Source organism: Aspergillus ambiguus (genome assembly GCF_047715705.1).
Source record: "Aspergillus ambiguus strain CBS 117.58 unplaced genomic scaffold BDV59scaffold_31, whole genome shotgun sequence".
Classification (NCBI taxonomy): Eukaryota; Fungi; Ascomycota; class Eurotiomycetes; order Eurotiales; family Aspergillaceae; genus Aspergillus; species Aspergillus ambiguus.
Window position 1 is genome coordinate 198086 of NW_027395544.1, and position 25463 is coordinate 223548.

The 25463-nt window shown below is 53.6% G+C and overlaps 12 protein-coding genes across 12 annotated transcripts; 9 read left to right on the forward strand and 3 right to left on the reverse strand.

The window, feature by feature from the left end:
* Positions 1–166: 166 nt before the first annotated feature.
* BDV59DRAFT_204295 (metallophosphatase domain-containing protein) lies at positions 167–1255 on the reverse strand (the record flags this gene model as incomplete). The annotated part of the gene is made up of 1 exon (XM_073694436.1): positions 167–1255. One exon carries the CDS (start codon positions 1253–1255, stop codon positions 167–169), a length of 1089 nt encoding a protein of 362 aa, XP_073545347.1.
* Positions 1256–1790: 535 nt separating this feature from the next.
* BDV59DRAFT_91901 (serine/threonine-protein kinase) lies at positions 1791–4463 on the forward strand. Its single transcript, XM_073697334.1, has 4 exons — positions 1791–2567; positions 2648–3508; positions 3566–3800; positions 3851–4463. The coding sequence occupies exons 1-4, from the start codon at positions 2386–2388 to the stop codon at positions 4286–4288; spliced, it is 1716 nt and encodes a 571-aa protein (XP_073545348.1). The 5' UTR covers positions 1791–2385; the 3' UTR covers positions 4289–4463.
* A 215-nt stretch (positions 4464–4678) lies between these two features.
* On the reverse strand, positions 4679–5174 carry BDV59DRAFT_204297 (MGMT family protein; the record flags this gene model as incomplete). Its single annotated transcript, XM_073694437.1, has 3 exons — positions 4679–4832; positions 4880–5006; positions 5060–5174. The coding sequence occupies 3 exons, from the start codon at positions 5172–5174 to the stop codon at positions 4679–4681; spliced, it is 396 nt and encodes a 131-aa protein (XP_073545349.1).
* Positions 5175–5386: 212 nt separating this feature from the next.
* Positions 5387–6442, forward strand: cwc26 (putative cell cycle control protein (Cwf26); the record flags this gene model as incomplete). Its single annotated transcript, XM_073695441.1, has 1 exon — positions 5387–6442. Exon 1 carries the CDS (start codon positions 5423–5425, stop codon positions 6440–6442), a length of 1020 nt encoding a protein of 339 aa, XP_073545350.1. The 5' UTR covers positions 5387–5422.
* Positions 6443–7204: 762 nt separating this feature from the next.
* Positions 7205–7814, forward strand: BDV59DRAFT_204299 (uncharacterized protein; the record flags this gene model as incomplete). Its single annotated transcript, XM_073694438.1, has 2 exons — positions 7205–7368; positions 7424–7814. 2 exons carry the CDS (start codon positions 7205–7207, stop codon positions 7812–7814), a joined length of 555 nt encoding a protein of 184 aa, XP_073545351.1.
* Positions 7815–8237: 423 nt separating this feature from the next.
* BDV59DRAFT_204300 (putative nuclear envelope protein Brr6) lies at positions 8238–9678 on the forward strand (the record flags this gene model as incomplete). Its single annotated transcript, XM_073694439.1, has 3 exons — positions 8238–8352; positions 8400–9292; positions 9343–9678. 3 exons carry the CDS (start codon positions 8238–8240, stop codon positions 9676–9678), a joined length of 1344 nt encoding a protein of 447 aa, XP_073545352.1.
* A 516-nt stretch (positions 9679–10194) lies between these two features.
* BDV59DRAFT_209696 (trehalose-6-phosphate synthase) lies at positions 10195–12068 on the forward strand (the record flags this gene model as incomplete). The annotated part of the gene is made up of 5 exons (XM_073695442.1): positions 10195–10474; positions 10529–10889; positions 10960–11333; positions 11408–11750; positions 11806–12068. 5 exons carry the CDS (start codon positions 10195–10197, stop codon positions 11858–11860), a joined length of 1413 nt encoding a protein of 470 aa, XP_073545353.1. The 3' UTR covers positions 11861–12068.
* Positions 12069–12566: 498 nt separating this feature from the next.
* BDV59DRAFT_91932 (uncharacterized protein) lies at positions 12567–14317 on the forward strand. Its single transcript, XM_073697335.1, has 4 exons — positions 12567–12926; positions 12994–13211; positions 13290–13527; positions 13586–14317. Exons 1-4 carry the CDS (start codon positions 12647–12649, stop codon positions 14188–14190), a joined length of 1341 nt encoding a protein of 446 aa, XP_073545354.1. The 5' UTR covers positions 12567–12646; the 3' UTR covers positions 14191–14317.
* Positions 14318–15067: 750 nt separating this feature from the next.
* Positions 15068–15891, forward strand: BDV59DRAFT_204303 (cutinase family protein; the record flags this gene model as incomplete). Its single annotated transcript, XM_073694440.1, has 3 exons — positions 15068–15256; positions 15336–15553; positions 15627–15891. The coding sequence occupies 3 exons, from the start codon at positions 15068–15070 to the stop codon at positions 15889–15891; spliced, it is 672 nt and encodes a 223-aa protein (XP_073545355.1).
* A 537-nt stretch (positions 15892–16428) lies between these two features.
* On the reverse strand, positions 16429–18260 carry BDV59DRAFT_194921 (MDR family MFS transporter; the record flags this gene model as incomplete). The annotated part of the gene is made up of 4 exons (XM_073692469.1): positions 16429–17197; positions 17275–17545; positions 17601–18029; positions 18086–18260. The coding sequence occupies 4 exons, from the start codon at positions 18258–18260 to the stop codon at positions 16429–16431; spliced, it is 1644 nt and encodes a 547-aa protein (XP_073545356.1).
* A 2019-nt stretch (positions 18261–20279) lies between these two features.
* Positions 20280–21935, forward strand: BDV59DRAFT_194922 (fungal specific transcription factor domain-containing protein; the record flags this gene model as incomplete). The annotated part of the gene is made up of 2 exons (XM_073692470.1): positions 20280–20765; positions 20817–21935. The coding sequence occupies 2 exons, from the start codon at positions 20280–20282 to the stop codon at positions 21933–21935; spliced, it is 1605 nt and encodes a 534-aa protein (XP_073545357.1).
* A 1050-nt stretch (positions 21936–22985) lies between these two features.
* Positions 22986–24713, forward strand: BDV59DRAFT_194923 (Alpha/Beta hydrolase protein; the record flags this gene model as incomplete). Its single annotated transcript, XM_073692471.1, has 6 exons — positions 22986–23067; positions 23115–23260; position 23299; positions 23374–23736; positions 23794–24537; positions 24601–24713. 6 exons carry the CDS (start codon positions 22986–22988, stop codon positions 24711–24713), a joined length of 1449 nt encoding a protein of 482 aa, XP_073545358.1.
* Positions 24714–25463: the final 750 nt, after the last annotated feature.

A 25463-nucleotide genomic window follows, 5' to 3' on the forward strand; every position in this document is an offset into this window, starting at 1 on the left:
CTACCTGACGATGTATAATTTTAAACGACGCGAATAGAGAAGCATTGAGTAAAGTTCAAAAAAGTCCCGTTTCATTCGTAGGGGTAGTTTCCAACACCAGACACCATGCAGATCAAACACGAAACGTTATGCCTATGTACAAGCCAGCGGAGCCCCCCCGAGACTACTACAGATCTACCACCTGCGGCTTATTCCCTAGACGGCCCGAATCGCGGTACATGCAGGCGGCGTTGAGCATCCAGCCGGCGCCGCGGTTCTCGCCGCCCCAGACGCGCGACCACACGACCCCCAGCACGCCGTAGACGACGACGCGGGCGGAATCCACCCAGCCGGAGAGATCGAACAGGTCGCGCAGCCAGCCGAGCAGGAAGGCGTTGAGGCGGGAGGCGCGGGCGCGGCGGCGGCGAGCGGCACACAGGCGCTCCCAGGCGCGCTGGGCCTCGTCCCAGTAGACGGGCTCGGCGCCGTAGGCGGCGTGCACGTGGCCGAAGACGTGCAGCCGGGGGCGGACGCGCCAGGCCTCGGCGAGGAGGAACGGACAGCCGGTGGAGAAGACGGGGGAGAGGTCGAGATGGGCGGCGGGCGGGGTGTGGGTGATGAGGATATCGGTGGCGGGCGGGACGGTGCCGGACCAGGCGTCGTGGTGCGGCGGGTAGGTGAAGGCGTGTTCGGGGCCAAAGGGGACGATGGCGGGCACCTGAGGGGCGCCATAGAGGGCGAGCGAGCGGCCGTTGGGGAAGGTCAGGGTAACGGAGGAGTGCTGGAGGTAGTGGATGTCGTCGCCCCAGTGGATGCGGGAGGGGAGGTCGTCGTCGACGGTGTGCAGCGAGGCGGTGGAAGAGGAGATCTCGGCGAAGGCGGAGGAGGATTTGATGCCATCGTGGTCGGGGTCGTGACGGTCTTCGGCGAGACGGGAGCGCACGTCAAAGTAGCTGTCGTGGTTGCCGCAGATCACGACCTTGTGACGGTGAGGGAGCTGACGGAGCCAGTCGACGGAGGCTTGGATCTCCCGGGCACTGCCATCATTGCAGAGGTCTCCGGCGTGGATGAGCAGGTCCCCGTCTGGGACATCGGAGCATTCGAGCGTGTGGGTGTCGGAGATGCAGACGACGCGGATGGGACGGGCGTCTGGCGGAGGGAGCAGCGGGGGCCCGCGAAGACGGTTGAGAAGATGGTGGAGAGGATAGAGACCGGCGGTGAGAGGGGAGGCGAAGATGTAGTCGGGAAACGGACGGTGGTGGAAGGGAGTGGCCATGGTGAGGTGGTGGTGGAGGGAGCGAGGATGCAGATGAAGTTGAAGTCGGGGATTTAAGATGCGGAGAAGTCACTAGTTATGTAAGGCGCCATGTTTGCATTCTTTGTTGAATGTGTTGGAAGGAACGATTGGAAAGAATCGATGATACTTGATCTGATTCCTTGTATTGTGAAAATCTCTATCTCGATAGCTCGGTCGATTTGGTCGGTCTATCCATCAGTGGTGGTCGTGTGTATAGAAGTATAGGATACACCCTCACTGCAAACCTAGGGACCTACCCACAGGACCAACCGCGACTAGATACCGATATCCAGAGATCCAGATGAAGAGAACATTCATAGATTCATGTATCCATCTCCCACGAATTTGTAAACACCGGAATGTCGATTACGTCACGCAGATGCATTCAGCAGGATTGATTGCGAGGCACAAGGTCGGTAGAGAGAGGCAGTAGGTACAATTCCGTAGAGTATAACTACCGAGTAGAATGAGTAGAATTAGTCGTATAATCACAACTACCTAGTATCCGTCTGGATCTAGATAGTCTACCCGAAGAAAAGTCGATGTTCTGCCCATCTCTCCTCTCTGCATGAATATCGCCACTCGACCGTCCTCCGGCCAGGTACAACCACCATCAAATTCAACCAGTCTCTACAGACCAGCGAGATTCAACTGCTTGCAGACATTCTTGCTCCCATAATCCCGTTCCCTCTGGTATTAAATCCCGTTCCACCCATTCCATCCATCGTCCCCCCTCTAGTCACGATCTTCACCCGCCATATCGTTTGCGTCATAACATCCTCTGCGCTGTCCGACGGTGATCAATCCGACAAATTTCGAATTCCCCAAATTCTCCTGCTTCGAGTCTGCTCCTAGATCCTGCCTATATCTACGATCTCTACCATTCTCTCTCTGGATTTTCCGGTTCTTCCTGGTAGCCAACTGGCGGAATCCACCCCGTCTGGACCCAACGCAGCTAAACCTCCAGCCCCTCCTCATTCTTCTCTTCCGCTTCTCTCTCTCTTCTTCTTCCTCTTCTTCCTCCTCTTCTCTCTCCTCCCTCCATCCACGCCTTCATTTTCCCATCTCGTCTCCCTTCTTCTCACTCCCATCGCCTCTTCTGTCCCATCATGGACGGCGTCGACCTCACCAAGGCCGTTCTGAATAAAGGGAAACAAATGGCCAGCGTCGCAACCGCCGCTGCCAATGGCAATGGCGGTAAGAAGCGAAGAAAAGGAACCGACTTGAAGCCCATCGTCACCAACGACGCCGCCAATCCGACTGGCGATCCCACCGCTGCTCCAACTGAAGGGTGTGTGTTTTCCTGCTTGTTTTCATCACTCCCCCCGGGGTTCGCATTCCGTTCTGCTAATCGCCCCTCCCCGTTCGCAGCATCCCGCCATCGCGCTCCCCCTCCCCCTCCTCCGCCGATGAGGTCGAGACCACCGCCGAAGAGGAGGATTCGGAAGACTACTGTAAGGGTGGCTACCATCCCGTCTCTGTCGGCGAAACCTACAACAACGGTCGTTATGTCGTCGTGCGCAAGCTGGGCTGGGGCCACTTCTCCACCGTTTGGTTGTCCCGCGATACCACCACCGGCAAACATGTCGCCCTCAAAGTCGTCCGGTCCGCCGCCCACTACACCGAAACCGCCATCGACGAGATCAAACTCCTCAATCGCATCGTCCAGGCCAAACCCTCGCACCCGGGTCGCAAACACGTCGTCAGTCTGCTGGACTCCTTCGAGCACCGCGGCCCCCATGGCGTCCACGTCTGCATGGTCTTCGAGGTGCTGGGCGAGAACCTCCTCGGCCTGATCAAACGCTGGAACCATCGCGGCATCCCCATGCCCCTGGTCAAACAGATCACCAAACAGGTCCTCCTCGGCCTCGACTATCTCCACCGCGAATGCGGCATCATCCACACCGACCTCAAGCCCGAGAACGTCCTGATCGAGATCGGCGACGTCGAGCAGATCGTCCAGGCCTACGTCAAGGAGGAGGCCAAGAAGGAACACAAGGAAGACAACCGCAACGGGCGGCGGCGACGCCGCACCCTGATCACCGGCAGTCAGCCACTGCCGAGCCCGCTCAACACCAGTTTCGATTTCAAGCACAGCTCCCACAACTCCCACAGCAGTCTCAGCCAGATGGTCAGTAGCGACTCGCCGACGCCACAGGACGCCCCCTCGATGAAGGATCTGTTGGGCGTCAAGGAGGAAGACGAACACCAGAAGCAACGAGAGAAGACGGCGTACGTGTCCTGCACCCCGACCCCGGTCGGGAAGGCACATGGCTAACCGATGAACAGGGACCTGCTAGAACGAGAGGTGTCGGGGATTTCGCTAGACAAGACGCCGTCCAAGACGTCCACCGACGAACCCGACTGCGATATCATCTCCGTCAAGATCGCCGACCTGGGGAATGCCTGCTGGGTCGGTCACCATTTCACCAACGATATCCAAACGCGGCAGTACCGGTCGCCCGAAGTCATCCTGGGGTCCAAGTGGGGGGCCAGTACGGACGTGTGGAGTATGGCGTGCATGGTATGTTTCTCCCCCATGGCGGTTCGCATACGACCCCTAACCCCCGGCAGGTGTTTGAGCTCATCACCGGCGATTACCTGTTCGACCCTCAATCCGGCACCAAGTACGGCAAGGACGACGATCACATCGCGCAGATCATCGAGCTACTGGGCCCCTTCCCCAAGTCGCTGTGTCTGTCCGGGAAATGGTCGCAGGAGATCTTCAACCGGAAAGGCGAACTGCGCAACATCCACCGACTCCGCCACTGGGCGTTGCCGGACGTCCTGCGAGAGAAGTATCACTTCTCGGTGGAGGAGAGCATGCGCATCAGCGAGTTCCTCCTCCCCATGCTGGAGGTGTCGCCCGAACGCCGCGCCAACGCCGGCGGCATGGCCTCCCACGAATGGATGGGGGGCACTGCGGGCATGGACCAGATTGACCTGGGCATCCAACCGGGCAGTCGGGGCGAAGGCATCGAAGGATGGGCAACGGAGGTGAAGCGGAGATGACCGGCTGTCCCGTGACGTTATGACTTGCGAATATCTTTTGATTTTATGCGATCGCCGGTGGATCTGTGTTTTACCTCTTTTTTCTTTTTTTTTGGATGGGCCGTTTACAGGATGTTTATGATTTCCGTGACATGACTCGCATGCTACAGCACTCTTGATGTCTTCTCTCTTTGCCTCTCTTTCCCTTTCCTCGTTCGTTCCCGGCATAGATTCTTGCTTTTTTTGGCTTCGGGCTTCCCCGGGTCTGCTTTAGACGTCAACGGCCCCTGGACATGTGCCCTTTCCTGATGGTTCTGGTATGGAGGAGTCCGTGCCGCATACAGACGTGTCTGTAGATATGACTGAATGAGATGATGTGTGTGGTATCTATCTGCCAATGTCGCCCCCGTTTTAGGCCTCTTCCAGCCCTTCCTCGCTGGGCAGCCGGTCGGGGAACCATCCGAACCGGTTCAAATCCACGTAGAACTCCCCCATGCTGTCCACCTCCACCTCGACGCCTTCCGCGCGCAGCGCCTCCGCCTGGCGCTCCGCACTCCCGGGCCCCCTACAGGATCAGCACAGCACCCGGGCCGGGGTTGGGGATGGACGCACCGATGCGAAATCATGCCCTTGGAGTTGATCACCCGCTGCCAGGGCACATTCTCCGAGTGGAAGAAGTTCTCGGAGTCCGGCGACGGGAGATGCTTGAGACAGACGCCGACTTGACGCGGGCGTTGCGCTTCACGCGGTCAGCATCTGCTTCATCTAGGTAGTGTCTCGGGCTAGACGTACGGGCCCCGAGGAGCAGCGCGATGTGGCCGTACGAAGTGACTCGACCCGGGGGGATCTCCTGGACGGCTTCATAGACGGCGTTGAACCAGAACTCGGCTTCTTCTGAGCGGGGCATTGCAGAACCAGAACTACTCTCCTCACCTGGGGCAGGGTATAGCAATACCCACCTACCTGTACCGTAGGTAGGAACTGATGCCGTTGGAGGGCTCCAGGGCTGGGAGCCAAACGGGAAGGCGGTAATGACAACGACCGTACCGGCGAAACAATCCTCCGACTTATCACGATAAGCAACAACTTCCAATTCAGTAACCCATCAAACTCAACAACCTCCACCACCCAACCCCCCCCCCAATCACCACCACCATGCCATCCTCTCTAGCCGACTACCTCGCAAAGAACTACCTCACAGCCGACCCCGGCACCACGCCCGAGCGCCCGAAGAAAAAGCGCAAGAAGACCAAGTCCCACGCAGCCACCGAATCCGACGGCCTGATCATCGCCGACGATGACCCCCCGGACCTGCGCACGGCGACTGCAGCCGGCGGCGACGATGACGACGACCGGCCGGCCGTGGTGGCGGCTCGCAGCGCGGAGTTCCGCCGCACCAAGAAATCCAACTGGAAGGTTGTGGGCGGGGACCAGGACGCCGCGGACGCGATCATCGCGTCGGCCGCGGCGGAGAATGCCCAGCGGCGGAAGGAGCAGGGGGTTGATGACGAGGAGGACGAGGCAGCACCCACGGTAGACGACGAGGACGACGGGGGCGCCCTCCGGATGGAGTCCGGGGCCCGGGCGGGCCTGCAGACGGCGGAACAGACGGCGGCGATGGTGGCGGCGCAGGAGCGGCGGAAGAAGCTCGAGGCGGCAAAGTACCAGACGAAGGGCACGGAGGGCGGCGAGGCGGCGCAGGAGACCATCTATCGAGACGCGTCGGGACGCATCATCAACGTGGCGATGAAGCGGGCGGAGGCGCGCCGGGCGGAGGAGGAGGCGCGCGAGAAGGAGGAACGCGCGCGCGAGGCGCTCATGGGCGATGTGCAGCGCGCGGAGCGGGAGGCCCGGCGCCAGCAGATTCAGGAGGCGCGGGCGATGCCGCTCGCGCGCACGGCGGAGGACGACTCGCTGAATGAGGAGCTCAAGGCCCGCCAGCGGTGGAATGACCCCGCGGCGCAGTTCTTAACGAACGTCGCGGGGCCCGCCGCCAGTGCGACGGGGAAGCCCCTGTACCGCGGGGCGTTCCAGCCGAATCGATACGGGGTGCGTCCGGGACATCGCTGGGATGGGGTGGATCGGAGTAATGGGTTCGAGAAGGAGTGGTTTGCGGCGAGGAACCGCAAGGGGAGATTGGAGGCGTTGGATTACCAGTGGCAGATGGATGAGTAGATCTGGTGCAGGCGCTAGATTACTACCTAGTATTAATGCTACGTACACAGTATGTGTATATTGTTGTTATCATAGTAGTTGTTGATGTTGATGTTGTATGGAGTATGGAGTAACTATGAGTATGGAAGATGACATCATCACCGTGTTCGGCCGTGATCGAATCAGTCGCATCCTTCAGCGGCGTGAGTCAACCTCCCGATCGATTACGATTACCTCGGGCTGAATCAGCCCTGGGTCCACGCTCACCCTGACCTCGGGTCTGGCGTCATCCAGGGGCAACAGTCATCACCCGCAGAATGGAATCGGATGACAGCGATGGCCCACGATAAGAGACACGGGCTCATCATAGGATGACCGCCCCTCCAGCGTGACCCAACCGCATTCAGCATCGTCTCGCCCGGACCTCGTGCAGGTGCTCGTCATGCATGCGGAGGACCTTCATATCACGCTCGTCCTTGCTTCTCCGCACTCAACGCTGCGCCAGCTTACCGCGGAAGGTTGATGGATGACTGGATCCCGGTGGACCGTCGTGACTCAGACAAAGCGCGCATACTCGAAGGGCTCCCTGTCGGTCCTCTCGGGGGTTGGCAGACGCCGTCCACGTCCACGGTACTTTCCTTATCAGACCCCCCGTTACCCGGTGGCGGCAGGTGCACCACCTTCATCGTCAGGCTCGCTGGCTCTTCCCCCCGCCACTGTCATCTCTACACCCAACACACCTCCTTTCTCTATCTCCATCCCATACCATCCATCCATCTTATCATGTCGGACATCCTCCCAGCCAACGACCTCCGCTGTGCGGGCACCGCTGCCAAACGGGCCCATAACAAGAAGGCCAAATGGATCGGTGGAGCCAAACCCGCGCCGGGTTGTCGAACAGAGGACTCTCCTCACATGCGTCCGATATCTCGCATGGGCTCTGTGAAGTAAGTCGCCCCAGGTCTAGATAGCACTTGTAGGCCCCGCTGACACACTCCATAGATACACTCGTCTCTTCCAACTCGATCGTAAGGCCAGGAATAACCAGCTGTCCACCGATGCCAAAATCAACCTGCGTTATGATATCCGGGAGGCTCTTGACAGCGGTCTCTCGGACTCCTCCAGTGGCGAATCAGTCGATGACCCAGCGAGCGCCCAGGACCTGCACGAGAGTCCCCTCGAGAAGACCCCCAATCCTACTGTTGAAGCATACGAGGTTTCGGGACAGACGATCCTCTCGGATGCGATCAACAAGGCGGTGGAGCGGTTCGAGAACCATGAGACCGAGAAGCTTGTCAAGGAATATGAGATGGTGTTGCCGGAGACCAATACCGCCGCGGGCTATCTCGCGGACGAGGATGACTATGAACTCGTTGACCACGGACGACTTTGACGATGGGCTTGGAACATAGTTCTTTTCATTCTTTCGTTAACGGTTTCTTCTGTTTATATGGCGCTGAGATGCGTGAGAACGGCTGGTGTTGATTAGATTCCCCTTATTGTTTAGTCCCAGAGTGCGCCAGTCGGCGGCCCAGTTCTGTCTGATTCATTCCCTGCTATGTTAGATGTTCCTACATTTTGTCATGACGGACCTTTCCCACGTATCTGTAGATCTACTCCGTACTGTAGTTATCGGTGATCGATCGTTGCCGGGGCCGTTGTTTACTAATGTCCCGATCGGGGAAGGTCAGAAAAGTCCGCTCCGCCCAATTCTGCCCCAGACTCCATCATCATCTTTCCTCTCTCTCCCTCTCTCCTTCCCGCCTCCCTCCCTCCCTCTTCTTCTCCATACTATCCCCCCTGACATCCCGTCATCATGGAGAAGCGCTCCGCAGAGAGCCCCATGGACTTTGAGTGGCAGACCAGGGCGCCTGGTGATGTCTCGTCCCCCTTCTACCAACTGAGCATGCAGCACGACAAGCAGAAGAAACGTGCGCATCCCTCCCTGGACCACTCACTCTCCTCTAATCCGTTACAGGTTCTCATAATATCTTCGATTCTCCGGACAAGAAACAAATGCCCGCCCTGCGCGAACCCAATTCCCAGCCCTTCCTCTTTTCCCAAACCCCGTCGCAGGCCCCCCCGCGGCCATCCAAATCGGTCTTCGGCCAATCCGCCTTCATGACCCCCCGGAAGTTCGAAGTCGACTTTTCATCGGGCGCGGAAACCTCCCCCGAAAATGCCGCCGACAACGAGGAAACCCCCGAGCCCCCGACGAAATCCGGCCACCGCAATTCGCTCTTCAACATGTACGGACGGTTTGCGCCGAGCCCCGGACGCGGCGAGATCCCTCGCATGAATCACTACTCCAATGCACTAGCGCGTCGGGTGCAGAAGCGCCGACGGAGGGACAAAGCGCTGGATCTGCAGTTCCGCAGGGACAGCGACGACGAGGACAGCGATCAAGAGACGGCCCCGCCCAACAAGAAGAAACAGGGAGAGGCCCAGGGACAAGAGGGCCCGTCGGTGTCACGGATGTCGACCTTCTCCGATTTCTTCGCTCTGCTCGAGGCGCACCCCAACGTGCCCAGCATCCTTTCGTGGTGGGCGCAGTTGGTCGTGAACCTGTCGCTGTTTTCGCTCGCCGTGTATGTGGTGTTTGGGTTCGTGTCCGCCATTCGCGCCGAGTTCGAGCAGGCCGCCGAGGAGGTCTCGGACACGATCCTCGCCGAGATGGCGACCTGTGCGAAGAGCTACGTTGACAACAAGTGTGCTGGGGGTGACCGCTTGCCCGCGCTGGAGACCGTGTGCGAAAGCTGGGAGCGGTGCATGAACCGCGATCCGGCCAAGGTGGGACGCGCCAAGGTGTCGGCGCAGACCATGGCGATCATCATCAACAGCTTCATCGATCCCATCAGTTGGAAGGCGATCGTACGTGCTCTCCCGGCTTGTCTACGTTGATGATAGCTAATGCTGGACAGGCTTTCTTTCTCGCTACGATCTCAACCGTCACCGTCGTGAGCAACTGGTCCTTCCGTTCGTTTAGAAACCGTTTCAGCCAGCATGATTATTCTCCCCCTTCCTCTGGCTTCCATCGACAACCATCCGGCCAGCACCAGCCCTCCCTGCCCCCGTCTTTCCCGCATACTCCTGGTTTCGGGTATCACGGACATGTACCGAACCTAGACGCTAAGCACGATGCGTCCCTGATGTTGGAACACCCGCAGACGATAGACTTTGCAGCGGAGCGCAGCCGGGATCGCGAGAATCACTTGCGGACACCCAGTCCTGTCAAGCGCGACAGGAAGCTCCTCTGACCGTGAGGACGGATGGCATTAAGATTGCATTAGCGGGGAGATTTGGCGTCGATTTGTTTTGGATATTGGGCGACTGAGGTCTCGTCAGGTGTTCTGTGGCTTATCGCATACAAAGGACAGTGGAGTTTTTGACCTTTGGATCTGTATATACTGCATCATGCATATGTTGGCTCATCTTTCGTGGCTCTTTTCCTGGCTTGGCAATGATGCTATATGACGTTGTCAACCACCAAACATTCATGGAGAATTCTCCCCCTGCCAGTTCACAGGCAGTCTGAGGGGATAAACTACGTGCTAATCCTAGGATCCAGAGCTCGTTGGGCTCTTGATTCGGACCCGTCAAGGTTGATGGGTACGCAACCTGTTTATATGAGTGGTTGTTCATTCATGCTGACGTACTAGCAGGCAACCTCTACACGATTGTAGTTTAATATTTCATGGGCCTATCTCAACTTTTACCTCCAAGATCATCATGATTCCTGGATTATCGTGCAGTACAGCTCGAATCACACCAACATGGCGACCAAGCGCAACCTCATTGTGGTCTCCAATCGCCTCCCTCTCTCCATTAAGCGCGTCAATGGCTCATTCGAGTCGAGCTATTCGAGCGGAGGGTTAGTGACATCGCTTTCGGGATTGACAAAGTCGACCTCCTTCCGGTGGTTTGGGTGGCCAGGCATTGAGGCGAAAGACCCGGAGGATGAGAAGCAAATATCGCAGAGTCTATCGGACCACGACGCTGTGCCAATTTTCCTGGACAGTGAACTGGCGCATGAACATTACAACAAATTCTCGAGTTTGTCTTCCTCTGATTGCGGCCCCCCATCTATCAATGCTCACAATGCGCTAGACTCGATCCTATGGCCCATGCTTCACTACCAATCCGGGGTGTCGTTTGACGAACACGCCTGGAACTCATACAAGCGAGTTAATGAGCTCTTCGCCGATGCCATCGCCGAACAAGTCACCCCCGGAACGCTCATATGGGTGCATGACTACCATCTGATGCTCCTCCCGCGACTCCTTCGCGAGCGTCTCAGCGACAAGCCCTGCGCAATCGGATTCTCCCTACACACACCTTTCCCCGTGTGGGACTTCTGGCGCGCTCTTCCCGTACGAAACGAGCTGGTCGAGGGGATCCTCGGCAGCAATCTGATCGGGTTCCATACGGACGAGTACGAGCATAATTTCGTGGACTGCGCCCGCTCGCTGTAAGCATCCACTCCCCCACAGGCTGTACTACTTTATCCACGTAGCTGCAAGGGGCACTAACGAGCGCAGAGGCGCGAATACCGATGTCCCCGGCGAGATCAGGTACCAGAGCCGACTCGTCAAAGCCGGGAAGTTCATCGTCGGGATCGACCCGAAGAAATTCACGGACGCACTCAACACCGACGACGTCAAGCGGCGCATCCGCGAGCTGGAAGCCAAGTACAAAGGCGTCAAGGTCATTCTGGGCGTGGACCGGCTGGATCATATCAAGGGCCTACCGCAGAAACTAAAAGGATACGACCACTTCCTGGAGCAGCACCCGGAGCTGCAGAACAAGGTGACCCTGATCCAGGTGGCGGTGCCGAGTCGCGAGGATGTCAAGGAGTATCAGGACCTTGAGGAGGAAATTTGCACAATAGTGGGCCGGATCAATGGGAAATATGGTGCGTGCGTGATAAAACCCCCGGTTTGGGGGTCACTTTCTTGCGAGGGTAGCTAACGGGCTTGCTTGGCGCAGCCACCCCCGACGGATCTCCGCTGGTGTACATGCACCGCTCCGTGGCGTTCTCCGAGCTAGCGGCCCTGTACTCGGTCGCGGACGTCTGTCTGCTCACGTCGACCCGCGACGGGATGAATCTTGTCTCGTTCGAGTATATCGCCTGCCAGGGCGAGCGCCACGGTGTGCTGGTGTTGTCGGAGTTTGCCGGGGCCGCGGCGTTCATGAAGGAAGGGAGTATCACGTTCCACCCGGCGAATCTCCCACAGCTGGCGGGGGCTATCTACAAGGCTGTGACGATGAGCGATGAGGATCGCAAATGCCGCTATGAGGGGCTACGGGGTTTCATCGAGACGAATACCAGGTGCGTGCGATGGCTGTGGTGAGCTGTCTGTGATTCTCGCTAACCGGGTCGATAGTGCGAAATGGGGCGAGTCTTTTATCGACAAGCTGTCGGAAGGAATGCCGAAGTGATGGATTCCCGCGCCAGCCCAGGATCTATAGAGTAGGTGTTGCTTGGAGAGGTAGGCTGTACATATAGTAGGCATTGTACTCTCATGTCGCATGAATGAAGAGGTGTTTTGGGGCCAAAACCCGCTTGCATGCCCAAAGGATTTCGTGCTATCTACCAGTGCCAATGAGCAGCATGACAGCCGGTGCCACCCGGTGGCTGTGAAGCAGGAACGGACCCTAAATTGACTGATCGCTGTCGACCTCCCTGTTCAACCGTAAGAGGGCACATTGTTTATATCCCGCAGCGGTGATAATCCAAACTGCTACAACCCAGCCGACAGCTGCATAGATCCAACGGGGGTTACATTGCGCCTTTGGGTATACCCAGCCAAGGAAGATGGAAAATTCGCCGGTCATCCAACCACGTCGACCTGCTCTATCGTTGTAACCCAAGAACGACGGGGAGGTTTAGTCTCCCTGCAGCCAAGATCCAGGCCAAGGACCTTATCTGCCATTGTTTGCGGGGAATCGTGCCCGCAAGAGTGTGTGCCGTCAACAACCGAGGAATCACGGTGCTCATGATGAAGGTTTCCTGGCGCTGGCGATCGGCGATTTCTCCTGAGCATACATGGGGTCGGTTGCTTGGCTGCCCTTGGCGGCTGTTGGGTTCTAGTGGAGATAGGAGGCGATGGAGTTCTTTATAAACAGGGGGAAGGGAGAGGAGAAAAGACCGTACTGCTAGGTGTTGATCTCTCAATTGCCTACTCTCACCTCCTTTTCGGCCTTCCATTACCTGAATTCATAGCGATGAAGTGGACTCTTCTCTCGTCCCTGGCAATTGCCAGTCTGGCGGCAGCCTCCTTCGAAGGCGAGGCCAAAATGAACCACCTGATGTCGTTGAAGATGCAGAGTCGTCAGCGCGCGCGCGCCAATGGCCTGTTCCAGCTGAACCGGTACATGGACCTTGGCCACACCAAGTGCGCGAATGGCAAGGCCGGCGAATATTCCTGCGAGAATGTGGACCTCAACGCGTTCTTAAGCCACCAGGCCATGGGGAGCCTAACCCGCGAGGGGAACGATATTTGGGGTGTGTAGACTTGCATCTACTCCAGGGCACTAAGCAAGACCCAGAGGCTGACAGACGTGCGTTGTAGGATGGACGTCCCCTGATGGCCGTGAATTTGGTATTATCGGGCAGACCGACGGCACGGCCTTCGTCGAGGTCATGAAGGACGGAAGCCTCGAGTACGTCGGGCGTCTGCCGACGCAGACCGTTCCGAGCGTGTGGCGCGATATGAAGGTCATCGGGGACCATGTGTACATCGGTTCGGAGGCAGTCGGCCACGGACTGCAGATTTTCGACCTAAAGAAGGTACGTTAGCTCTTCCGTCAGTGGAATAAAGCCTTGGGAGAAGGCTGTGCCAGGGTGTGGGCTGACGGCGCTGTATAGCTTCTGAGTACTTCAAGCTTTGCTCCAAGGGTTTTCACACTACTCGATCTAACCGCCTGGTACAGCGGATTCGGCAGCTCCCATAACATTGTCGCACATGAGGAGATGAACATGATCTATGCCGTGGGCACCAGCAGGAACGGTACTTGCGCAGGTGGTCTGTGGATGGTGGATGTGTCGGACCCCGCGAAGCCGACATCGCCTGGCTGTGTTAGCGAGGATGGTTACGTGCACGACGGTGAGCGTCTCCTGGACAGGCTTTGTGTTTCCGCACCGAACTGACCGGCCCTATGCAGCGCAATGTGTCATCTACGCCGGCCCTGACAAGAAATACACCGGCCGCGAGATCTGCTTCAACTACAACGAGGACACGCTGACGATCGTCGACGTCACGGACAAGAAGAAGCCCGTGCAGATCTCCAAGACGCCCTACGTGGGTGCCAGCTACACCCACCAGGGCTGGATGGCAACGGCCGACATGGCCTACCTGCTGTTGGACGACGAGCTGGACGAGATGGACGGCACGGGCGAGGCCGCCAACGGCCACACCACCACGTACATTTTCGATGTCGCGGACCTGTCCAAGCCCAAACACACCGGGTCGTACCAGTCCCCCGTACGTTCCATCGACCATAACCAGTATGTCATCGATGGGCTGTCGTATCAGTCGAATTATGCCAGTGGATTGCGCATAGTGGACGTGAGCTCCGTCAGTGAGGACCCCTCGGGTAAGGGGTTCAAACAGGTCGGTTTCTTTGACTGTCATCCTGAAGACGACAAGGGCGAAGGCGAGGTGGAGTTTGTAGGCAGCTGGAGCGTGTACCCGTACTTCAAGAGTGGGAATATCCTGCTGAATAGTATTGAGCGGGGGGTGTATTCCTTGAAGTACACTGGGGCTTGATTCTCGTTCCTGTTTATTGGAAGCCTGGCTGTTTAGGACTGAGACAGGATATTGAACATACTTGACCTATGCCGTTATACACCCTAGCACCCCTAGGTTAATCGTCGACGAGTACATTTGCTTGAACATTTTTTATTTCGTCTTCTTGTATGACTTGATTGTACGTCTCGACTGAACATCAAGACCGGCCGGGCCCTGCTCTAGTGCCGTTGACTCAAGATGCCGCTCTATCTACCGACGATACCTCATGGCTTTGGATGTCCTTTGGTCCAAGACGAGGTCACTTGACTTCAGCCTGAAACATCGCAATAGCCGCATACCAAGTTCCCGACAGAGATCCCAATATTGGGAACTTTCCGGTGGATCTACAGCCGTATTAGGAACGGACCCCGAACTCTTCAAGACAAGCAGGGTGGCGCCTCGGTAGGATTCCGTTTGGACCTCGATTCGGTACGTCCATACTTCGGCAGTCATAATTTTTGACCAGGAACGAATCTCCGATTGATCCAATCGTAGTCTTGTATGGGGAAGCGAACGGCCCTAGTTCTGTCCCCCCGCTGTTAGAATCCCCGCGTGATCGCTTCGTTCCCAACCTGAAACAGTCCCAGGCGAATGGGAGGATGGGCGTGCCTTTTCATCGTGTTTTATATCGTCTGAGTGTGTCTCATTTTGTCTTTTCCTAGGGTCGGCATTTGATCGGCTCACAACTTGGCCCAGATTATGAGAGGGAAATGTTGACTTGGAGCGCAAGGACAACACAGCTAGCTGGATGTATAAATATGACTATGGACGGAAATGCCAATCCAGAATTCCAATCCCTAAGTCCGTCTTTCATTACGAACCTCCCTTCCATTTCTAAGCCTTTTCTGTTGCAACCATGGTCCTCAGCAAGATGACTCTCCAGTCTGCCTTTGTGGGGGCGCTGGCAACCCTGGCAATTGCATCGCCAACACCAGATCACTCGTTGCAAGAGCGCCAGCTCATGAATTCGAACGATGTCGAAGACGGGGTCTGTCGTCCCGTCACCTTTATTTTCGCCCGGGGTTCTACTGAGCAGGGAAATATGGTAAGTTGTGATTGAGCAATGTCACCGACGGACGGTCAGTGCCGATACCAAGAACCAACGTTAATATAAGACTCTCTAGGGCATTATCGTGGGTCCTGAGGTCTGCACCGGTCTAAAGACGACGCTTGGTGCCGACCAAGTTGCCTGCCAGGGTGTTGGCGGAGCCTACACAGCTCAACTGGCGCCAAATTTCTTGTCAGAAAACACCGATCCCCAGTCTATTGCAGCAGCAACGGACCTATTCGAGCAAGCTGTTTCCAATTGTCCCGACACACAGATTGTGGCCGGTGGTTACAGGTATGCTACTGCCTCCCCGTTTGAGATGCGACACATACGAGCATAGAGGATGCTAACTGGTATCGCATCACAGCCAAGGCTCTGCCGTGATGGACAACTCCATCCAGGCACTCTCCTCGGATGTCCAAGACAAAGTCAAAGGAGTGGCACTCTTCGGCTTCACTCGTAATCTGCAGGACAACGGGCAGATCCCCAACTACCCCAAGGACAATGTCAAGGTTTATTGTGCTACGGGCGACCTGGTCTGCAGTGGTACGCTAATCATCACCCCTGCCCATTTGACATACGGCGCCAATGCGGGAGATGCCGCCCAATTCTTGGCCTCCAAGGTGCAGTAAGTTCGCTGCTCAAGGGTCGAGTTACATTCACCGCCATTTGTGAATGGACTGCACATGTTCCTTTTCTACTATATGCTGGACATAGCTGTATGCTTATACCTGAACATAAACTGTGATTGTTTGTTAGAAATGACCCCACTCGCGACGCAGCTCGTATATGATCCTTCATGCGGGGAATAGTTGGCCTACCAGAATCTAGTTGGAGACGGGTAAATTGCATACTACGGATTACTCCATGTGTCTTGACATGGTCAGACCTCCGTTACCGATAAGACCACTAGGTTGTACTAGTAGTTTGTTCTTCGGAATTGGAAATTTCATTTAACTGGTTCAAGCCCTAAGTACTCACCACCTGACCGAAATCAAATCACAGATTCCTTTGGCCATATTTAGAGTAGATATGCCCACTTCCCAAAGTATCTATACCGTAGCGTAACCGCTATGTCTCCTGCTCGTCGAGGAATCACTTTTTCAACTGCTTGGGAACAACCGGACTGATGTCATGCTCGTCTTCAGCCCCAAGCCACTGCTATCAATCTATTTCTCCACGACCTCCTCTGCCGCAGTTTGGGTGGCCTGTTTCTTACTGCCAGGTATTTGCCGCCACTCCATTACCCAGCTTGTTATCCAAGCAAGGGCTGGGGCAGCAAGGGCCACCCAGAACACTTGCCTCAAAGCAGAATTAAATGCATCCACAACGGCACTCATCAGTTCGAGAGGAACGATCTCCCTAAAACCACTTGCCCCGGCCGCCACTACGGCTGTACCATCTATTCCCTGCACCTTGCTGAGACTTCGCAGAAGCCCATCAGTGAAGAGATTCTGCCCAACACTAGGAGCCAGAGCGCCCCCAAGCATCTGAAAAAACATGATCATGACAAGGCCCGTTGGTATATCTGGCTTGTCGAGGACGACCTGTACAGCCAGGATCGGCATTTGGCTACAGCTGCCATAGCCAATTCCGGACAAGATTTGAAACCCTATCCAGTCTCCACGTGGACTGTCGACACGAACTAGTTGGTAAAGACCACCTCCGGTAGCCAAAACTAGAGGACCGACCCACATGAACGGTACGTAGTGCCCGAATTTCGACGCTATAGAGCCTGCGCAGAGCGTGCCGAGGCTGTTAGATACGATTAATGGGAGTAGATTGATTCCCGAATCTTTGGCACTGGTGTTCCTGACCGACTGGAAGTATATGGGCCAAAAATATGAGTGCAGTACTATAGCCACCTGAACGAGCATCATGAAGCCGCATGACGCTGATACGGTACGACTTCGAAAGATGCGAAGAGGGATAGTTGAGCTTAGGTGATGTTAGCAAGCATGCTGTACAAGTAAACTCTATGCAATAAAACTAAAATTGCAAGAGAAGGTACCAACCTTTCTTTGCCTCGGAATTGCAGGCACAAGAAGGTAATCAAGAGTAGACCGAATCCGATCAGGCATCCGAACACCTTGGCATCAGACCATGGGTAGACGATGCCACCCCACTGTAATGCTAAATTCAAACACGTTGTTGCACCGAGTAACAGAGTAGCCCCTGGAAGATCAAGCTGACGTAGCTTCTGGTCCCAAGGGAGGTCCCCCTTTACCGCGGGTGGAGGTTTCCTCAAGGTGAACCAGACTAGACCCAGCCCAACAGCTCCGAATGCTTGAAACTCTAAGTTGATGATTATGAAAGAGCTTCTTCATTGACGTAGACTTACGGAGATTAATCCAGAAGACAAAGCGCCAAGTCAGCACCTTGTTATCGGTTATAGCACCACCCACGAGAGGTCCAATGACCGATCCAATGTTGTACATTCCCAGGACGATGGGTGAGAGCATGGCCTGCTTTTTCAAAGACACGCAATACGACAGAATAGTTGTCGTCCCGCTCACCAAACCAGCAGCGCCAAGACCAGAGACTGCTCGGCCTATGATAAGCGCCATGGAATTCGGGGCGACTGCCGAGACGATAGATCCGATTTCGAAGACGGCCAGCGAGATGCAGTACACCCACTTGATGTTGTAGAATGCATAGAGTCGGCCGCAGGTCGGCAGCAGTGCCATCTGCGCGATCAAGTAGGAAGAGCCATACCAGCCGATGTCGTTGAGGCTTTTGAAGTCGCTGGTGATGTGAGGTATCGCCGTCGCTTGCGACGGCAGTTAGGTCTGACGCTCCCTCTGGCAGGTTACGGGAAGCACGAACACAGAATAGTATTGTCAATAGCCAGCACGAAGCAGATGGACATGAAAGCGGCAGTCAAAGAAGCGAGAGCCCATCCTTGCATGTATCTTGTTGCAGGCTGCTCTTCATCTTTCTTGGTGTCAGTTCCGTCTGTGGTCAACCCAGCAGGACGCGCAGTCTCCAATTCAATGTCCATCCTGCTGTTCTGGAGATTGTGGGAGTATCAAACGCCGTTGGAAACGGATGGAATAAACCGATCTGGCAACTTATGGGAAGTGAGGTTTCCGAAGGCGCCGGACAGCCAGGTAGGGAGCTAACCCTGACAGTGTGTGAATTCCCTGAGAATCAGGTGGGCTCGCGAGCCGCAGTTGCATGCTCGCCTCTACTCACACCAATAGGCGAGTTCTGTGGCGCCCTTACAGAATACGACGCTTGGAAACGGATCAATTGTTTTGGACCATGTCTTCAGCCGGCCTTCGACAAGTCTGGGGATCTATGCGGGTGCATGTACAACGTAAGCTATAAGATGTGGCTGTACAGCGATATTAGCCTATTATTCTATTTATCCGGCACCCCTTTTAGAGTCTGGCTTCAAGTTGTCTCAACAATGAAGGACTCCATTGAAGTTTCATTCTACATACGCCGTCCGATAGATCTATAGATGGAGGGAGACCACGCTTATCTTAAGGAATCGGTCCCACTCACTGATATAGTCCCTGAAGGTAGATCTGGCTGGTTATCAAGGCTGCTCTAGGCTAGGGTGGTTAGTTCGAGACGATGCACATTACGACCTTGAAATATGCAGGGGATGGTGAGAGCCAAAGGGAATTTCAATCCACCATCCGTCGAGTCAACCTTGCTCACCTGTCCCATCCTTTTTGCTCAAAAAAGAATGTGGACCTTGCCAGGAGCCCGGTGATTCAAGAAGGTTGGGTGGCCGTGGAACAGATTACTTCACTCTGTGTACGGGTCCGGACGAGCTAATAACCACGCGGGTGCTTATCCAGTTTCCCAGAATTCCCAGAATTATAGTCCAAAGGCTGTGGTTCCAGGCCTGTGCTCAAGTACTCATGTCTGGTCTGTGTTGCTTGTCATAAAGTCAGTTGTGATATCAATCGGATAACTGACGTTAATAACGCCTGAAGCCCAGTTATGGGCTCAAAATATAAAATTCTTCTTGATCCGCCTCGCCTAGCTGTCGCTAAAAGAAGCTTATCTTGAAAGCTGCAGTTGGACGGCCGATTTTCTAGAGGCAATGGAGAAAGATAAGACTGCAAAATGCTAATTATTCGCTAACAGTCCGAGCAATTAAATTTGACCAGTTAAAGATCTAAGGAGATAGCCGTTTACTAGGGGAAACCCCAACGGCATGTCATTTTTGCGTGTGTCAGTCAATCTAAGGCGTGAGTCCCTGTCGATCAGGCCCTAAACATATCAGAATCTGACACGGACAGTGCTGACAGTACACTACGATTATTACGCCGAGAACCGAAAGAAATAGGAGAGTGAGTCAGGCAATACTGGGTTATCGCGGGGTAAACATGCCGAACAATGCCGATCATCCACATTCACGGTCCCAGTCCCAGTTAACACTCCACAACCGCCCCGAAAGCGGCCAGAGGGAGGACACGTTTGGAGGCCTCAGAGGCCTAGCCCATTGAGGCCCTGGAAGAAAGCTCCAGACCAATACCCGCGGTCCCCTCCGGCTATTGCAGAGTTCAGTATCGGAAATCGGCGCCAGCTCCCCACTTTGTAATCCTAAGATTTGTCAGAACGTGGTGGGATATGCAGAGAGCTCCTTGTCTTTAATTTTCGCCTGGCGAAGTCTTGTGGGCCATTAACTGCTATACGCATCATGAGGAGGTTGTATCGCCCTTCAATTAACAGGAGCAGTTTGATCTAAACACGAACCAGCATGGGGTCACTCTCCAATGGGTGTGGCTTCTGTCTGTCAAATAACATCCGATGTGACGAACTCGGTGAGAAATCCCCATGTCTCACATGCCGTTGTTGGAAGATACAATGCCCTCCGGTAGAGGACGAGTTACGGTATGAAGCTACCTGATATGTGCGAACTTGACAGCAGAAGGACGAGCTAATACGGGTATAGGTCCAGCGAGCCTAGCCCAGATGCCATGGACTTTGAATGCCGCCCGCTATGCGAAATCTGGCCAGGTATAGATCACCGAATTAAGAATACTTGCAAGCGATACTGATGGAACCAGATGCATCAACAATAGAAAATGCCCAGCTCACTGTGGTGAAAAATTCTCATCCGACTGTCCACTGGATGAAACCCCTGGATAACCTCATTGCGACTGCTCACGAACTTCTCGATCCTCCACTTCCGCGGTCCATATGCTCGTCCGTCCTTCCCGCTTACATCGAAGACCTTCCATACCTTCCCTTCGAAGATATCCAGTATCTGGCAGCCAAAGACGTCTTCAAATTTCCCGATGCCACATTACGCAATGAATTGCTGAAGACTTTTGTCCACAATGTCTATCCATACATACCTCTTCTAGACTTGCGAACGTTTCTGCAAGCCATAGCCTGCAATGACGGTAATATAAGAGTGAGTCTGTTGCTATTTCATGCTGTAATGTTCTCAAGCACGGCTTTTATCGAACCGGAACATCTTCATCGCGCGGGATATACGTCCAGGAAAGCGGCACGACAAGAGTTCTACCAAAAGTGCAGGGTGAGCAAGAGCAGCCGTTCAAACGAAGGTTATTCACGCTAATTGATCCAGGTTTTGTATGACTTTGATGTGGAAACGGACCGAGTAGCAGTGATCCAGGCAGTCCTTTTAATGACATACTGGCATGAACAACCCGACGACCCTAAGAACTTCCATCACTGGATGGATATTGCTCTCTCCCTTGCTGCGAGCACAATCAAGGACCTCAAAGATCCAGCTATAAGCCCTTCTACCCGCCGTATATGGAAACGGCTCTGGTGGTGCCTCTACACGCGCGATAGACTGGTCTCACTCAACCTCCGACGACCAGCTATTATCCATGACGACGACTTTAGAATTCCGTTCCTTACAGTCGATGATTTCGAAACCAATGCCTTCGACAGAACAACGACGCATACTGTGGGCAACTGGGAAATATTGCGCAGCTCAGTTCACCAGACACAATTGGCCCAGTTGTTCATTGCAAAAGCTAAACTCTGCACTATTTTGAGTGGCCTCCTCTCCCGCAATACACCACTCCCTGATTTGTCTAGTCCACTCATGTCCGTTTCCCAGTACACGCAAGACCTTGATGACTGGGAAGCAGCTCTTGCACCGGAGTTGAAATACCGATGCCCCTCATCCAAGAATCTCTCCAAAGTAGAAAAGACCCTTTTCGCCTACCGCGCCTGGCTTAAGTTACTCTTCTTGAATGCCTCAAGCGCCATACCGCGCCAGCAAAGGGCTCTGAGATCGGCGACGCCTTCTTCAGAAATGGAGGCTGAGATTCTCCTGTCTGAAAAGCGGGTCCAATCCGCTATGAGTGCTATTGCACTTGTAGCGGAGGGGCTCTATCGCGCCGACGCAATTCATTATCTGCCCACCACGACGGTCGGGCTTCTTCTGCCAGTTTTGGCAATCCACATTCTCAACATTCGCTCGGGGAGCCCCGACCAGTGGGCAATTGGATTCAAGTCATTCTACCAGTGCATGAGAGTGCTGGAGCAGTTGGGAGAGGTCTATATGCTCGCCGAGTCTATGGTGGCGTATTTCGAAAATGCCATCTGTGGTTTCAATAAAACCAAAGATGATAAGAACGTTAGCACACCTAGGCTACTCGAGGAAGTATTGACAAGCGCTGAGTTGAAATCTTTCATTCATATTGTTGGACGAGACGTGGAAACTTTATAAAACAGGGCATAGATAGCACGCTAAGCAGGGTATCCATAGACACCTATTTTATATATTCGAACAGCTTATAGAAGCTGTATGCTCTATCGATCTCCTATCATCTTACGAAGTGCAATTTGGTAAACATTCAGACACAGTTTCCCACGCCTTGCTAAGATTCAACCATCGACAGTCACCAAATTTTGGTTGTTGTATATGATATGAGGATTTCCTAAGGTTACTAACTGCGAGATGGCGTGGGCATTAGAAGGTCAGCATTGATAGGCTTAAGCTACTGCCACCTGAATCGATATTGCCTAGGCTCTGCACTATTTTTTCATCTTCCAAAATAATGGTTTCAAATATATTTAGATAAGTCGTGGCTTTAATCGTAGTAGGTTAGCCAAGTGCTTGGTAAAGCGAACATGTCCGTCATAAGGGCGTCTTCTAAGAGAAGTGATTACGGAGCATGATTCAGCCAAGATACATCATCAACTAATCCGCAGTTATTTGAGCTGTCCTACATATAAATGCATGCATCTAGCATGACCCTAACCCTACATTCCTCCGATGTGGTTTCGGATGTGCCTCCGCATCAAGGAATTTTGTTTTCCTTTGCCATTTGACAAGTTTCATGCATTGGATAATTCTTGATAATGCAAATTTTATGAAGACGTCGATCGATGTCCGCAAGGGATTACTCGATCAGGGCCTGATTTAATTGCGGCAGTTGCCAGATTAATAATGTACTACAGTACCTTACCAACCTGAGGCACCAGGTATTCGGGCGGGACTATTCCTGTGTGACTGTCCGAAACCATCCCAAGGCTTGCCCCGGATTCCTGATATGCGAAATAGTCATATTTGCGTCCATACAGCGAAATTGTGTCATAGCTCGTAAACGGCTACAACGGCTTGGGAACCTGTACCCCTTGCCTGCGAAGGCCGCTACGGAAATGAATCTCCTACTGTGTGTAACAAACAGAAGTGTATATGAACTATCCCGCTACCGGGTTTCCTGCTACAATGTATCACCCTATCATGCGTTCCCAGCCCTCCATAGTCACCAACATGCCGCTAGCTGCTTGTCTCCCCCTCCTGCTTGTACCAGCAGTGACGGCAACCTCCAGATACTTGACACCTAAGACTGAAGGTGATTGGAACCAGTTACCAGTAGAGTAAGGTTGCTAATAGTTACAGCTTTTGCGGTTAATGGATCGGCAATACCTGAAGTTAACTTTGACATTGGCGAGTCTTACGCAGGGTATCTCAACAACACTCCCTCCGGCAACTCCAGTCTTTATTTCTGGTTCTTTCCTACTACAAATTCAGCTGCTGATGACGAGGTATCTATAACTAAACTATATTCCTTCGGACTTTCTAGCGTACTGATGCCAACAGATCACTATATGGCTCTCGGGAGGCCCTGGGTGTAGTTCGATGACGAGTATTCTCCAAGAAACCGGACCATTTCTATGGCAACCTGGGACTTATAAGCCGGCTCGAAACCCTTATTCATGGTCAAAGCTCACTAATATAGTGTACGTGGACCAACCATCGGGTAGTGGTTTCTCCCTTGGTCCATCTACTATTTACAATGAAACCGGTGTTGCAACGGAATTCATGGAATTCTGGAAAAACTTCATGGAAGCTTTCGATCTGAAAGGCAGAAAGATATACATCACTGGTGAGAGCTACGCTGGATATTACATTCCTTATATTGCCTCGGAAATGCTTGATCAGAAAGATGAATTATACTACAATATAGCGGGCATCTATATGATCGACCCGGTCATCAATGAGGTGGTAGCATCGCAAGATGGTAAAGTCTCACACCCAAGGAGACGTGCTACATGTTAGAGCTGATATTTTGAACCAGTCCCTGCAGTCTCAATGCTAAATCAGTACGAGGCATTCTTTGCACTTAATAAGACATTTATGGAGGATATCAACAAACGAGCTAATGATTGTGGCTATATGGAACTGATGGAGATGGCGCTCAAGTATCCGCCAGTGCATAAACTGCCCCCAGCACCAGCAAACGACAGACCTGGATGCGACATCTGGAATTCAACTAACAGGGCGGCGAAGTTTGTCAATCCTTGCTTCAACAGGTACAATATCCGAGACTATTGCCCGTATGCTTGGAACCAGATGGGGTTTCCGGCGAGCTCAGAAGGGCCACACAACTACTTCAACCGGAGCGACGTGCAAAATGCCATCAACGCTTACCCGACCGACTTTGTGAGTTGTAGAGCCGATCGCGAATTTGAGATCTTTGGCCAAAAAGGAGACACATCTGCACCGACCAGCTTTGAGGTACTCCCCAGGGTGATTGAAGGTATCAACAACGCCATAATTTCTCACGGCCTCCTCGATTTTATGATTCTTGCGAATTCGACTCTTTTGAGTATTCAGAACATGACTTGGAATGGAGCCCAAGGTTTCCAAAGCCCGCCAACTGCACCCTTGTTTGTTCCTTATTTCCCTCATTACTCGTTCCATGTTGATGAAATGACACCTCCTTTCCCGCCCATGAATATAAGCTCAGGTGCTGGGTATCTGGGGACTGTGCACACTGAGCGAGGGTTAACATTTACTTCAGTCAATCATGCTGGCCATCGTAAGTGTCTACCCTGGTCGATTTGTAAGCCATAGTTTGCTGAAACGTTTGTTTTTTGTACAGAACTACCACAATATGCCCCAGGAGTCGCATACCGTCAGCTGGAGCTGCTTCTCGGTCGTATCTCTAACCTATCCGAGGAAGTCGAAAGTTTTACCACAGGAGGGTTTGAATGAAGTATATTTAAAAAAAAAAAAAAAAAAAAAAAAGGTTCCTACGGCTACATCGGATCTGATAAGTTTTTCTATTCGGCGGGAGTCATAGTCATCCAAGCCGATAATATTAGGTATCGGAATGGCTTTTAGCCGAACGCTTGCATCAACAGTTAACAGTCATTGGTGCTTATTGACCCCTGTCCTGAGCTGTATTATCCCAGTGGTTTGAAACATGTTGGGGTTATGGTGCAACACTGGTGGAGTTAAGGATATGGAGCCCTGCGGTCGCACAAATTCGCTCTGTGGTCCATTACGGAATACGGTCCAAACAGTGGCAGCCAAAGGGAAGATGGGGAATCTACGTTAATTATATTTGCCGACTGTGAGCCTATATTCGGCTTCGGAAAGATGCATCGTAATCGATAATCTTAGTTGATAAAAAACCGTCTGGGACTATGAACTCTCCTCCGGTTGTGGTACGGGTAAAAGCCATACTGACATAGACATGATCGACTGAGATGAAACGATCACCCCACCGGAGCTAGAAAGAAGCAGGAGTGATTGACGACTGTTTACCTTAAAAGCTTTGGCTTTCTATTATTTACCGAGAAGAGAACCCAATTCTCCACCGGATTTCGCTAATATGCGATATAGACGGACGACAGTTCGGCAAAAAAAAGGAGGATGCTTCAACTATAAATGGTCTATGTGCTCGCGAGGAAGAGGCATACATCCTCAGCATTGTTAACGGGCCGATAGTTAATAACAATC

Bases quoted from the DNA above. Each gene is read 5' to 3' on its own strand.
- BDV59DRAFT_91901 (XM_073697334.1), top strand. From the start codon at position 2,386: ATGGACGGCGTCGACCTCACCAAGGCCGTTCTGAATAAAGGGAAACAA. The intron at 2,568-2,647 runs GTGTGTGTTTTC...CCCCGTTCGCAG, and splicing joins ACCGCTGCTCCAACTGAAGG to CATCCCGCCATCGCGCTCCC. The intron at 3,509-3,565 runs GTACGTGTCCTG...ACCGATGAACAG, and splicing joins AAGCAACGAGAGAAGACGGC to GGACCTGCTAGAACGAGAGG.
- BDV59DRAFT_91932 (XM_073697335.1), top strand. From the start codon at position 12,647: ATGAAGTGGACTCTTCTCTCGTCCCTGGCAATTGCCAGTCTGGCGGCA. The intron at 13,212-13,289 runs GTACGTTAGCTC...GGCGCTGTATAG, and splicing joins AGATTTTCGACCTAAAGAAG to CTTCTGAGTACTTCAAGCTT. The intron at 13,528-13,585 runs GTGAGCGTCTCC...GGCCCTATGCAG, and splicing joins GGATGGTTACGTGCACGACG to CGCAATGTGTCATCTACGCC.